The sequence below is a fragment of the Chrysochloris asiatica genome, unplaced genomic scaffold (genome assembly GCF_000296735.1).
Source record: "Chrysochloris asiatica unplaced genomic scaffold, ChrAsi1.0 scaffold00024, whole genome shotgun sequence".
Taxonomy (NCBI): Eukaryota; Metazoa; Chordata; class Mammalia; order Afrosoricida; family Chrysochloridae; genus Chrysochloris; species Chrysochloris asiatica.
The window spans coordinates 15,242,428-15,256,145 of NW_006408542.1; the positions used below are offsets into that span (position 1 = coordinate 15,242,428).

A 13,718-nucleotide genomic window follows, 5' to 3' on the forward strand; every position below is an offset into this window, starting at 1 on the left:
AGAGAGAGAGAGCCCATTTCAACATAATTCCAAGGTTTGTCACTCTAATGACAGTATTTTCATCATCTGTAAGAGGGCTTCACCATTAAATGCTACATTTCAAACACAGCATGATGATAAGGAAACTACATGCTCATTACCCCAGGGTGCTACATCTAGAGGAGGTACCTATCCTGTTCTCTCTGCTCAACTCTGTAGATGAAACCAGGTATCCCTTGAATAAGATCTGTTGTTTCTAAGTCCCAATATGGTTATCTAAATCACCACTGTACAATATTAAATCAAGAACCAAAAGAACCTAACATCCTGCAGCTTTGGTAGAGTAACAGCAAAAGTGATGACAATAGCAGAGATTGTATGAGAGACCTCATGCTGACTGTTACAAATTTCCATATTTGGGGTTCCAAGAAATGAGTGCTGAATAAGTGTGCTGCTGAAATATGCACTCCAAAATCATTTATTTTCAACTCTGGGTTTTCTCACATTATCTATTTTGTTTCACGTGCATTACACTGAAAATGAAACCAATATCAATGTATACATAATAAGCTCTTGGACGAGAATATACATAAAGATAATCCTCTTTAGAGCGGGTCAAAATGCATGGGGGACACATACCTTTCAATATTGTTGCTAATCCCAATGCCAATAATAATGAACAGAACAACTTTTATGACAAAGTCTTGCTGTTTGGGGCTCATTTATCTGTCTGTCCATGAAAGGACAACAAACTTATACAGTAGTTATCTCTGTGCTTCCATTTTGAAATTGAGAATGGTTTTCACTTATGACTCTCAATCACCAAAAGAACATCTAGGTCAGATGACCTAAATCTCCTAGGCTTTAGTAACAGTTTACATTTCTAGCTAACTCTTAACATCTTATTGAATTTTAAACAATACAAGTTGAACACAGAAATGAAAAACGTAATAAAAACAAATCAAATAAAATTCTAGTTGGAACCGTTGGATTGGTATGTTTTGCTGTATATATAATTAACTAGTAAATAAAATTTAGAAGGAAGAAAAAAAAGATTATAGCCCAAATAATTCTAATTGGGAAGAAACTTACCAAAAACTAGCTAATGCTTAATTAAAAGAATGAACCCACCTCTAGCTTTTTCTCTGCTTTTCTACATACAATCTATTTAATGACTAGTGAGTAAAGTCATTATTAAAAATCTGCCATGCTTGTTTTCTCCTATGTTACTGGGCTTGTTTTGTACCACTGCAGGTTACTCCTAGGCTCACATGGGAAGCATAAATAAGAAGTAATCCAAAATTAGAAATAATTTTGACTTGACTCTGGTATAAATTTGTTGGCATTTACTAATATACAAGTAAACAAAGAAACTAAATAATAATACCTTATAAGAAAAGAAGATTCTACTGCATTTCCAACTCTACCTCAAGTAAGATCATCTAAAATTTGACCCACAAGAGGTATAGACGTTCTCATCTGTTTTGATATTTCTTGGTCATTACAACTAGAAATGAAGAATGGGGGCAAAATAAACCAAACAAAGCACTCCTGACTTTAGCTTTCAGTGTAGGTTGGTTGTTGTTATTGCTGTTAAGCACCATCAAGTTGGTTCCGATCCAGAGTTACTATGTATAGGGTTTCTGAGGAGCAGCTGGTGAGCTTGAACTGCCAACTGTGTGGTTCTAAATGACTTTGCAGTCCAGCACATTAACCCACAGCACTACACCAGGGTTTCTCAGTGTAGACAGTAAGAGGAAAAACCATAAACATGAGAGGGAGAGAGGGTACAAACAACAACAATAATAACAAAAATAAAAACCCAACTCAACTATCCCTCCCCAAAAGGACAGCAAGGGATGAAATTATTCATGGGAAAGGGGGGTATGAACGTATTCTAGAATGACATCTCTTGAAATCTGGAGGGGTCAAAAAACAAATTGAAAAATCCATTCTGTACATTGGAGACCTATCCTGGCTTATTAAGAGATAAATCCCTAAACTTGATCTAGGAAAGAACAAAGGTTGGGCAATCACTGTACTCTAAACATTTGGTCTTAAAACAAAAGTCATACAGTGAAAGGTCTTTTTGTTTCTTCTCCCAAGCAAAAGGAGAGCAAATTTACTTTGGGTGCTATGTGATGACAGGCTGGTGAAGGAAGGGAACCAGCTGCTAGAGAAATGATAGAAACTTTATTTGAAGAGGTCCCAGAGAAAGCCAAGAAAGCATCGTTTTTGAAGCAAGGGTGAGTGGTTTTGATAGTGCGGATACTGAGAAGTCAGGAGATCAAAGAGGAAGGCAGGGTACAGGGAAACTAACAGAAAATGTGAACTCAAGATATGACTTCAGGCTCGATGATTACTAATAATAAGCTCCACAATCAGTCTCTGAACTTAGTTTCTTTGCCCCAGCAGCTTTCCTGAATTGTTTAGTGAGGCTCCTGTGAAAATGTACATGAAATCCATGTGAGAAATTTAAGAGTATTATCACTAAGCTGCTAATCTAGGTTTGAACTGCAGGGAACAAGGTTGTACTCATCTTTGTGTTTATGCCCTGAGAACACACAGGGCTACAGAGAGAATTAAATTAGCTATTTCTTTATAGAAACGTTTAATAAGGTTATGTAACATCTCACACCATTATTGAACTTTGGAAACTTGCATGTATCATCTGTCTCTGGATATAAATCTGGTTTTGGAGCATGGAATGCTTTGTAATATTATTTAAATTACCTTAAACACTCCCTTCTTAGGAGGTGACTGGAGCACCTTAGAAGGTACTTGACTAAACATCAACTCTTTCCTTAGAGAAAAAACATCATCCCATTTTTCTATAATTTGTAGCCAAGGAATCTTGGACTAGAACTTGGGAAGTCTGGGTTTTAGTCTAACTTCTACTACTATAAACCAGAAATGAGGTCTCATCTAAAAAAACATTTAAAAAAATGTTGTCTTATATATTAGGGACCTGAAAAACAATCATATTTGATCCACTATGTGAAATTAACCTAGATAATTAATCCAGAGATTAAATATATCTGTAGGCAAAGATATGAACTAAGATTACTACTTATAATAACACAAGTATTTCTCCAAAAAGAAATAGGCAAATAAATTTATACAATGGAATGATGTAGCCTTTAACAATAATGCTTAAGTCCTTGATTACATGTAGAGAAATACAACAGCAGTAATGTTGGATGAAGTATTAAGTAAATTATGATTCATTTTAATTATATATAAAAGAAATAAACACTGGATAAAAAGGCAAAACCCCTACAAAGATTTTAATAATTAAGTGGTTGTTGTTGTTGTTAAGTGCTGCTGCGTCAGCTCCGACTCATAGCTACCCTGAGGAGCGTTTCTGAGGAGCAGCTGGTGAGCTTGAACCGCCAACCCTGTGGTTCAAACTGACCTTGCAGTCCAGCACATTAACCCACAGTGCCACAATAGGACTCCAGTTGAGTGGTAATAAGATTAATAATGAGTCTTCATACTTGGCATTAGGTGGTTCAATAGGATAAGTACTGGACTGCAAACCAAATGTGTTAACCATTTGTACCACCCACCCAAACAAGCAGGCAAACAAAAACCCAACCTGTTGCTGCTGATTTAATTCATACTCATGGAGACCCATGTGATACAGAGTAGAAGTGCTCCATAGAGTTTTCCTGGCTTTAGTATTTTGGAAGCAGATCGTTAGTCCTTTCTTCTGTAGTGTTGCAGAGTGGGTTTGAACCATTGATCTCGAGGTTGGTTGTTAAAGTACAAACTGTGCCACCACCAGGGACTCTTAACACCCTACTTTCTACTAACTAAGGTGGTGGTGGTGGTGAAGTGCCGTGAAGTCGGTTCCGACTGATAGCAACCCAGTATAGGGTTTCCGAAGCTATAAATCTTTACGGGAGCAGAAAGCCTCATCTTTCTCCCACAAAGCTACATTAATTATCATTTAAAATGACCAAGAAAAGTGTCTTAAAACCACTCCCAACAAGCACCATCCTAATTCAGATCTTTATGAAGTCTTACCTCCCGTTCTATACCAAATTCTTCTGCTAGTGTAAATTTCTACCCAGAGGAGTATTCCCTAATACTGACACTATATAACCAGAACAAGATTCAAGAAGAGATGGTCCCCTTCATTTTCAGAAGCACCGTGCGTGTTCAGTGCAAGAGTTTATATTGTTTTCCAGAAAATACAAATGCACTGCTTGAGTTACAAAACCATCCATCCAAGACAGCACACTCCACTGCCCTCTCTCAAGTGGGGAGAGCGAGTCATAAAACGGAAACAGAATAAAGTTCTGATTGATTTCACAGTCCTCCTTTCCCATCCAGGAGAAACGCTATAGTTCTCTGAATTTTATGCCTATGTTTTACATTTCCTGAAAAGCAGTCATCAGTATACAAATATGGATGGCAAATACCACCTTTGTATCCCATCCCCTAGAGGCACTTTTAAGCAAAGGCATGGAGAAAGACAAAGTATGATCTGAAAGAAACATAATTATGGATGTATTTATAATTTAACAATTTTAATCATACAAAATAAGTTTTCTTAAGGCAACAGGTACACTTTCTGTTGAACGTTTTTTTAGTGGACAGAGAATTGCATTTACCCTTTGACTTATCAATTGCCATAAGCAACATTTCAATCAGGCTCAGATAAAATATACTAATCCTAAATAGGCCAAGTTTGTCACTACTGTGTCTATAAGCTGCTTAAAATAGTTAAAAAAAAGAAAAAGAAGAAATTTTAAATTAAATGCCAAACAGTTGCAGACAGCACCTGTTTGGCTGATTAACTTGTAGACAAGCATTACAAATAAACCTGAGCATGGTCTGCAGTAAATTAAATTCGACTGCTTTTAAGAACAAAGAATTCCTTGGCAAAGAGGATTAACAACTTTACACCCAGGAATGCCAGTTTAATTTAATTGTTCCACACTCCAAGATTTATTATGCAAATATCATTTTGATATATAACAGTGAATTTAACAAAGTGAGGAAGCAAATTCAATACACAACCAGACTAGCTTTTCTGAACTCTAATTACATACAAGAAAGAAACTGGCCGATTTCTATCCCACCCCCCCACCCCACCCCCATATTGGGACTGAATGCTATTAACATGAATCAGAACAAGTATAATTAAAGGTTAAAATTTTAAATGCATTCTAATTAAGAGTCTAAATAAACAGCTGTACAATTAGAATACTGTAGTTAAAATCATACCTCAATGATCTTCTTGGCCTCTTTGTAATTTCCTGTTTGTAGGAAGGCGAAGAACAGATCATAGAGCATCGTCATTTCACCTTGTTCTTGGCTGACAAAGTCCATTGCTAGAGAAGAAAGAAAATCTATTAGAAGAGAAAAATACATAGAAGCACAATACATGTCTTAAAAACAAATATTTATAGTAACTTCAAAATTATAACTAAATCGACAATTTCCTGTCAGATTTCTTCACAGGAGATACATGTATGGTATTAAGTGCCTTCAAAGAGAACTGGAGGGGTGAAGGGTAAAACGATCTTCTTAAAAGGAGACCACCAAGAAGTAGAACACAGAGGAGCACCTTTTCAAACTCAATTGATTAAAAAAAGCAAGTACAGTTATAATACTGAACATTTGCCTGATTTCAGAAGTGTGGCTAAATTTCTCTGTATGTGTTTGCCTTCCATTTAAATTTTCTCTTCACTGCAGTGCATTTACATTAAATAAAGAAGAGGGAGAAAGTTAAGATATTAGGTAACTAACCTTTCTGAATGTGATCAGTCTCGCCTTTCTCTATCAGTTTGCATAAGACATCATGAATCCTTGGTAGTATTTTATATTTTTCATAGCAGCCAATGGAGGCTTCAAGAGCGGCATTTAAGTCATCCCTTAGAAACATCACACATAACAATGAATAAAATAAATTCAACACCATTGAGACTTGCAGTAATGGTTTGAAGAGATTACAATGTACATGACTGAGCTCTAGTTAAGACAAAAAACAAAAAGTCTAAATGGAAAATATTATGAGAAGCAATTCTTATAAATAAACAAAGTTCACAATACAGACATCATCAGCAGTTACCTACTTTCATGGTACCAGCAAGCTAAATAATATAAATTAAAAATTTATGCATACAGATTTTAAAAAGAAATACTGTCAGATAACTTTTCCAATTTCTTATGTATCTTCATAGTCCTCAACAATTTTAGATGGTGAAAAATTTACTGTTGTTGTCAGGTGCCTTTGAGTCGGTTCTGACTCATAGCAACCCTTTATATGGTTTTCTGAAGAACACCTGGTGGATTTGAACCACTGACCTTGCAGTTAGCAGTCCAGTGCTTTTCCAATACTAATTTACATTAATAGGTATCATGGAATGTTCAAGCACTTTTCAACTTTGTCATCATATTTTTGGATATCGCTAGCTTTTTGACATAAGCAAGGCTTAAGTCTCAGATTTATTTATATACACCAGCAACGTGGTAATAATACTAGGATATTTTTGTTGGCCAGTGAATTATGAGACCTTTAAAAAAAAAAAAGGTTGAAAAAAAAATCCTTTCTGGTTATAAAGAATTACTTTTGTTGCTAGGTGCTGCTGAGTTGGTTCCGACTCACAGCGGTCCTATGCACAACAGAACAAAATAGTGCCCAGTCCTGCATCATCCTTCATGATTGTGAAGTTTGAGCCCAATGCTGCTGCCACTTTGCCAATCCAGCTTGTTGGAGGGCTTCCTCTTTTTCTCCTGCCCTCCACTTCACCAAGCATGAAGTCCTTCTTCAAGGACTGGTCCATCATAATATGTCCAAAGTATGAGAAGTGAAGTCTGGCCATCCTGGCTTCTAAGGAGCATCCTGGATGTACTTCCTCCAACACAGATGTTTGTTCTTCTGGTACTTCAGGGTACTTTCAATATTCTTCTCCAGCATCATAATTCAAATGCATCAATTCTTCTATGATCTTCCTTATTCATTGTCCAACCTGCACATGCATATGAGGCTAGGTTTCTCTTATGGTATGATTAGTTAAAATTTAAAAGCAAACAGCAACTAAATCAGTTTCTCTAAAAAGAATGCAAATATATTCTACAGGCCCTCAGAAACTACCTTTTATACTTTAAAAGAAAAATACTAAATATGAGAAATATCATTATGAATGTAAGACATGAGAAAAGTTATAGGGATTATGTGATCCAATTCTAGAGGGCTGTCCCTTTCATTTTTACAAAGATGAGGAAACTGAGACATCTAGACATTGACTGAGTTGCCTAAGGCTCCTTAGTAAACTGGGCGGGCACTGGAAGAGGACCCCCCAAACTTCTCTCTTTCACTTTGGCTGGTGGTGGCTGTGTTCCATGGAGTCGGTTCCAACTCACAGTGACCCTGTACAGGGTTTCCGAGGCTGTAAATCTTTACGGGAGCAGAATGCCTCATCTTTCTCCCACGGAACAGCTTTCACTTTAGCACATTTAATTAGACATTATGCTCTATTAAAAGCATCATTGGTTGTTTAGCCTAATAAAATAGTGTTATTTGGAATAAGAAATTGAAAGAGTTTTATACAGGATATGAAACATAAAAGTGAGGCTTGGGTAGAGACAAGGGCCAAAGTACAATTAGTGACAACTACAAATCACCTTTTTAGAGAACACAAACTTCACACAGGCAACAGTTTTCTAAAGGAAGAAAAGCTGCATGTTCTGTTAAAGCCCTAACATTTTTATCCATTATACAAGTGTTATCTTTTTCTAGGTTGAATTACTATTTTATCTAGATTAAGATTTTAAACTCTACTCAAAAGTAAAATAAAATGAAGAAGTGTTAATTTTATTGCAATAATAATGACATGGTGAAAATGAGCCTATCCTGCCGGATCTCTACCTTAGCCCCTTACTAAAGCCCTGTTTACAGTGCATCTTCCGGCACCCCACAGAGTCATTTCAATTTTTGTCATTTGGGGTGAAGACTAAATTACAGGTTAATTTCAAAACTGCAAGTAGATGTTGCAGGCTAGATTACTGTCATACAAGAGAAATGCTACAGTACCTACCACATATCATAGAAAGCTTTATATAATCAGTATTTTTCTGAGGTTCAGACACAAGTTCAGTCATTGCCTTTCTACAGTTCCATTAATGGAAAACTGCTAAAACATTTTAAAGAGTAAAACTAACACATACTAGTTGTCTGGACTTTTTTAAAGGAAAGATTTGCTTTTTCAGATCAATTCCAAACTAGAATAGTATTGTCTAAATTGTATTTCCCCTACATTAGGTCAAGGCTATCAATAAAGGAATGAATAATTGTTCTGTCAATCAAAGAGACATGTTAATAGTCTTGGTCTACAAATATATGCTTCTGAAGATTATACGTGCTCAGAACAACAACAGAAAAGACAAGACTAGCAAAATGGTAATCATTCATATATTTGTTAGTAGTTCTCAGAACAAATATTCCTCCTCTTAGATTGCCAAAAAGATGAATGAGAAAATCTATAATGAAACACACTTCATAAAAAATACAGTGAAGATAGAAACGAACTAAATGAACAGTTGGTTTTTTTCAATCCCTTATTATCTTTATTCTGACCTGTAGTTAATCTTATCACTTTAAAAAGAGACAAAAATTCACATTCCTTGCATAATATGGCACCTTTATTCATCTTTATTATTAAAGCTTGAAGATTGGATGAAAAAACAATTAAAACATGAAGAAAATCTCTAAAATGCACATTGCTTATATGTATACTTGTTTCCTCATAATTTCTGGATTCTAATTCCAACTGATTTACGATGGCTGAATACAAAGACCTTTGGGTTCCTTCCCAGTTATATCAAAATATGTATTATTTTGTGCTATTAGGTTCATCTACCCAAGTATGTTTGACATCAGCTGAGAAAATCTCAATAAAGGGTATAGTGTAAGTATCACTTTTATTAGGTAGGATGAAATCAGAGTAGCAAAATGTAAGACATATTACCAATTAATGTATCTCTAGCTTCTGTAACCTAAAGTGATTCTGTGATCTTCTTTGTACACTTTGAAACATGAAAACTGATTTTAAAAACTCTACTGTAAATAACAATAATCCTTTGATGAATTCTTACTATAACAATAATTCTAGATTCCAAACTTTGATTGCATGCTTACTGCAGTATATATGAATACTTTCATGCATCTGAAGCTAACTAAAGCTGATTACACAAATAAGTCACAAAGATTAACAAATGCACTCCTGATAAAAATTCAGTCACTGTGCTTCCAAACACTTCAAATAACACTAAAAGAAGATAAACTCTGTAATATACTACTATCTCAGAAAGACTGGACCCCTCCAAAAAACACAGCGTAAAGGAATATATAAAATAACTTGTAGGAATAAAACTATATAAGGGGGCTTCAAAGAGTTCATGGAAAATAAAATCAAAAGATTAATTTTTCCACAAACTGTTTAATGTTCACTCGTATGTGGTACTAACAAAAGCTAAGCATTTATTTTTAAAATTAATTGATGATTAACATATTAATCTACATATAAATTTTACATTTATATGTAAAAATTCAAGCTCTACCAAAATTCTATGAGTCTAGGAAATAAAGGCAAAACAGCGAAAATGTGATTCCATAATTCTACATTTTAAGATATGCATATATAATAAGACTTCTGGTGTGGCACTGTAGGATCAGCACTGGACTGTGAACCACAGGTCAGCAGTTTTAAACCCACCAGCTGCTCCTCGGAAACCCTATGCGGGGTCACTATGAGTCAGAACAGACTTGATAGCACTTAAAACAACAGGCTGGACCCAGTAAGGGTATTAATACTTACAAAATAATTCAGTTTATTTGCTTAGAAGGTACCATTTGACCTACATCCAAAAATCAAGAATCTACAGTTTGTATTTTAAGGGACATCGCCACATATTGAACTACTACAAACTGTAATTGTTCAGTAATACATGGATGAATATAGAAAAAGACAAACTTAAAGTTCATGTAGAAAACCAAATATTGTCTCTTGTTAAGTCCTTATGAAACTAATATGCTATAATGTCAATGATAGAAACACACACCCTAGGTTAAGATAGATAATCTTACTGGACATACATTCCTATCACAAAAATATCTACATAAATGTATTGGGAAACAAATCACTCCCAACTCAAATTGTTCAATACATATAAATGTAAAATTCAACAATGTATTTCATTGAACTATTACAAGAATAAACCAGTAACAAGAATCTGTCGCCTATCAGCAGCTTGGGGACTATGGTGGTTCCGTACGATAAGCAATGGACTGCGAACCACAAGATTGGCAGTTTGAGCTCACCAGCTGCTCTGTGGGAGAAAGATGAGGCATTCTGCTCCCAAGAAGATGTACAGCCTCAGAAACTACACAGCATCTCTACGTGTCAGAAGCGACTGCACGGCACTAGCAAAAACAACATCCAGCAGCTTTAATGTACTTTCCTTATTTATTAGTAAGGTAACTTCCCAATCCAGAGTATATTTAATTTAAACAACAAAAAAAGATGACAAATATTAATTGTTAGTTGGAATAAAGTACTTCAACATTATGTACAAAGTGTCACTGAAGTGGCAATTTACCTAAAAGGCTTACTGACCGAAAAGCTCTCAAATCTGAAATCACCAGAGAAAAAAAGGGGATTTGGGAAGAAAAAAAGTTTAAAATGAGGAGGATGTAAAACAACAACAACAAAGACCTCTCAATACCCTAAAAATAACCCATTCTATAAATCATAATCAGATAAACTCCGTATGGAGAGAAATCAATTCAGGAGAAATCATCATCTTCTGTTAAGAAAACCAGCCCTTGAAAGAGCTAAATGTTTTTTTCTGTTCATCATCTATAAATGAAGAATCTTGAAGGAGACTGGTGTTGCAATTACAAGTCATCCTCCCCCAAAAATTAACTGTGTTGAAGGCTTTGTAATCCCCAGGTACAATTTAGCCGTCACTCACTTTAAGATTTACTCAAACATGCGTTCCGAACAACACTAACTTCACATGTCAAGTGCTTTCCAGCCAATTGAGTCTAAACTGGAAGTCGGTGTTAAACAACTGAACGATTAGACAAGATAGCTCATTTCCCTGCTCTTTTGTTCAGAATAAAATGCCACATTTACATTATCAGGCTCAACAGGATTTTCTGACAGAGGGAGAAAAAAAACCTTACTGAACACTGTCCGTACGAAGCACATGAAGCCTGTCATTTACCAATCATCCTTCAAAAAGCAATAGCCATGAATGTAACTTAATTACGACCCAATGATCCTTGACGAAAAATCATCTTATCACTGTCCTGTTCCCCTAGGGCAAATGAACCACTTTTGTACTTTGGCACTGATGATGCTAAATTCTTAATTGCAATAATGGAGTAAAAAAGCCAAACCTCCTTAATTTCCTTTCAGTGCATAAAGTATTTTACTCTGGAAGGCAAGCATTCCCCCAAATAATAAAAGTATCTAGTACAAATGAAGATGCTAAAATTGAAGGGGTGTGTGAATGAGCGAGACAGAATAGCCAACACTTTTTTAAAGTACGATATTCCCATTCACAGAACACACACTAAAGTGTTAACAGTGAATTTAAAAACGTAAGTTGTCATAGGCTCATTTTATAGAAACTGTGATTTTTACAGGGACCTCAAGATTAGCATAGCAAGAGTTATGGGAAAATTATTATATACCAAGTCCATGGTACCCTGAAACAAAATGCTTATGTGCAAATAGATTAAAACACAAATCAGCACAGAGAACTCCTTCATGAAAAGCAGAAATTAAAGCTGCTTTGATCATTTGCACAAATATAATCCAGTTAAGTAGCTTCAGACATTTTTCACATACAGTGAAACCAAAATGGATCAGACAAGTAAACCTGAAACTGCATCATACGTTTTTTGCGCCTTTAAACCTAAGGCCCACATTTTAATACTTTCACTTCCTTTACTATAACATAAAAACTAATCTCCTAGTTTAAAGCATTTCTCTATTCCTTAATATGGAGAACCCAAGTCTTCCTCAATCAGGCATGGTTTCAATAAAAAGAAATTAACTTCAAAATGAACAAACTAAAATGCTCAAAAAAACATTCATTTGAAATACTTTTAGACCCACGGCTTACAGAATAATCTAATGTAAATGAAACATATGAAAACTATTTTGTTCAACTCTTGAGTATTTCATTTCTGTTCAATAGAAGTATTATCAAAACATACAGAAGCAGAGTAGTTTACCACCTTCCTTATAATTTTGCAAACCTGTTTCAGCTATCCCTTGACAAATAAAGATAAAATGCATCATTTTCACATCCATAAAGATTCTGGTGTGGTATCCTAGAGCAGCACTTGACTGCTCACCATATCAGCTGTTCAAACCCACCAGTTGCTCCCTGGAAAGTAAACAGGAACTAACTCCACAGCAATTGAGAATAACTGATTTGTTTACATTATTCAAGTAACACAAACTGATATACTATTAACTTCTCCTGTGCTTAATCCAATGTAGGAAAAGTCAGTTCAAAATTAAGATTTACTGAATCTTCAATATTACCTGCTAAGTGAGTCAATCTATGAATTTTAGAATTGAAAAATAAAAAACTTTATCCATACATGTGATATCCTCTAGAGTCTTTTGCAATGACATTCCAAAAGAGATGTTCACCTTTGAATGAAAGGATGATGATTCTGTTCTGAAATATTTTCCATAATTTTATCTCAAGTATGAATAAATAAGGCTCATTTTCAGATGAGCTCTTACCTACTGAGATCCGTTTGACAATATGACTGAAGATTAAACACATTTAATCAAATCAAATACATGTGGACTTTTTGGCAGGATAGTCAATTCTAGTAATTAGAGTACTTGTGATTCAGAATTCATTAGAAATTTTCATTCATTTGGAAAAAACATAATTGAAACAAGTTTCAAAGTCCATTTTCCTCAAACATTACTAAAAATTACAAAAAATTACAAAAAAAATATATTGTAATTTTATAAATATGAGATTTATTTGATTTTTATTTATTTCATGACTGAATTACCAACAAACTCTTTTTTATTGTCATAAATGAAGCTGATGCCTCTGAACAGGAAAGACAGTAAAATGAGCAAAAAATAAAAGCAAACAGAAACAATTTCTGTTATTTATCTGACAGTAGTTAAGAAGGAAAAGATAATGATTTTGACTTCTTTAATCCAACTATGGATAGCATATGTCTACTCAAAAAGACACCTATCTGAATGTACTGGATCATCATTGGGTGGGAAGCCCAGAGCAGCCAAGTACTTCATGCTATATTACTCTGTAGCAATTGAACTCCGTGTGGGTCCCATTTTCCCTTGCATAAGCTCTACTTGGTTCATGAGCCCCACCTGCAGACCTCTTTAGGAAAACTTTTATGTCTCCTCAGTCTTCAAAGTATTTCTATTCGTAAAATAACTTTGTACCAAGGCCCAGTTTTCACTGTTAATTATTTTATTTTTGCCCAGAACTGGAGGAGGGCCTAATACTTCTGGGCACCGGGCCCATTTCTTTCAAATCTCTATAAAGAGTTCCACATGCAATTTGCAGAGATGGGTCTTTTAAACAATCAAAAAAATTCTAGGAGGAAGCATATTAATTATAGGATTTCTATATAAAGTTGGCTGTGAACACGAGAACTCAATAACATAGTAATTGTTTGAATCACTATTTCTTTAAAAGGATGCAATGGC

The 13,718-nt window shown here is 35.0% G+C and overlaps 1 protein-coding gene across 1 annotated transcript in view; it reads right to left on the reverse strand.

The window, feature by feature from the left end:
• LRPPRC (leucine-rich pentatricopeptide repeat containing) overlaps positions 1–13,718 on the reverse strand; it is a 123,933-nt gene that overhangs the window by 34,249 nt on the left and 75,966 nt on the right. The window contains exons 24-25 of the mRNA XM_006839466.1: positions 5,740–5,864; positions 5,215–5,321 (exon numbers count right to left, since the gene is read on the reverse strand). Of these exons, the coding sequence (XP_006839529.1) occupies positions 5,215–5,321; positions 5,740–5,864 (232 nt within the window). The remainder of the gene's footprint in view (positions 1–5,214; positions 5,322–5,739; positions 5,865–13,718) is intronic.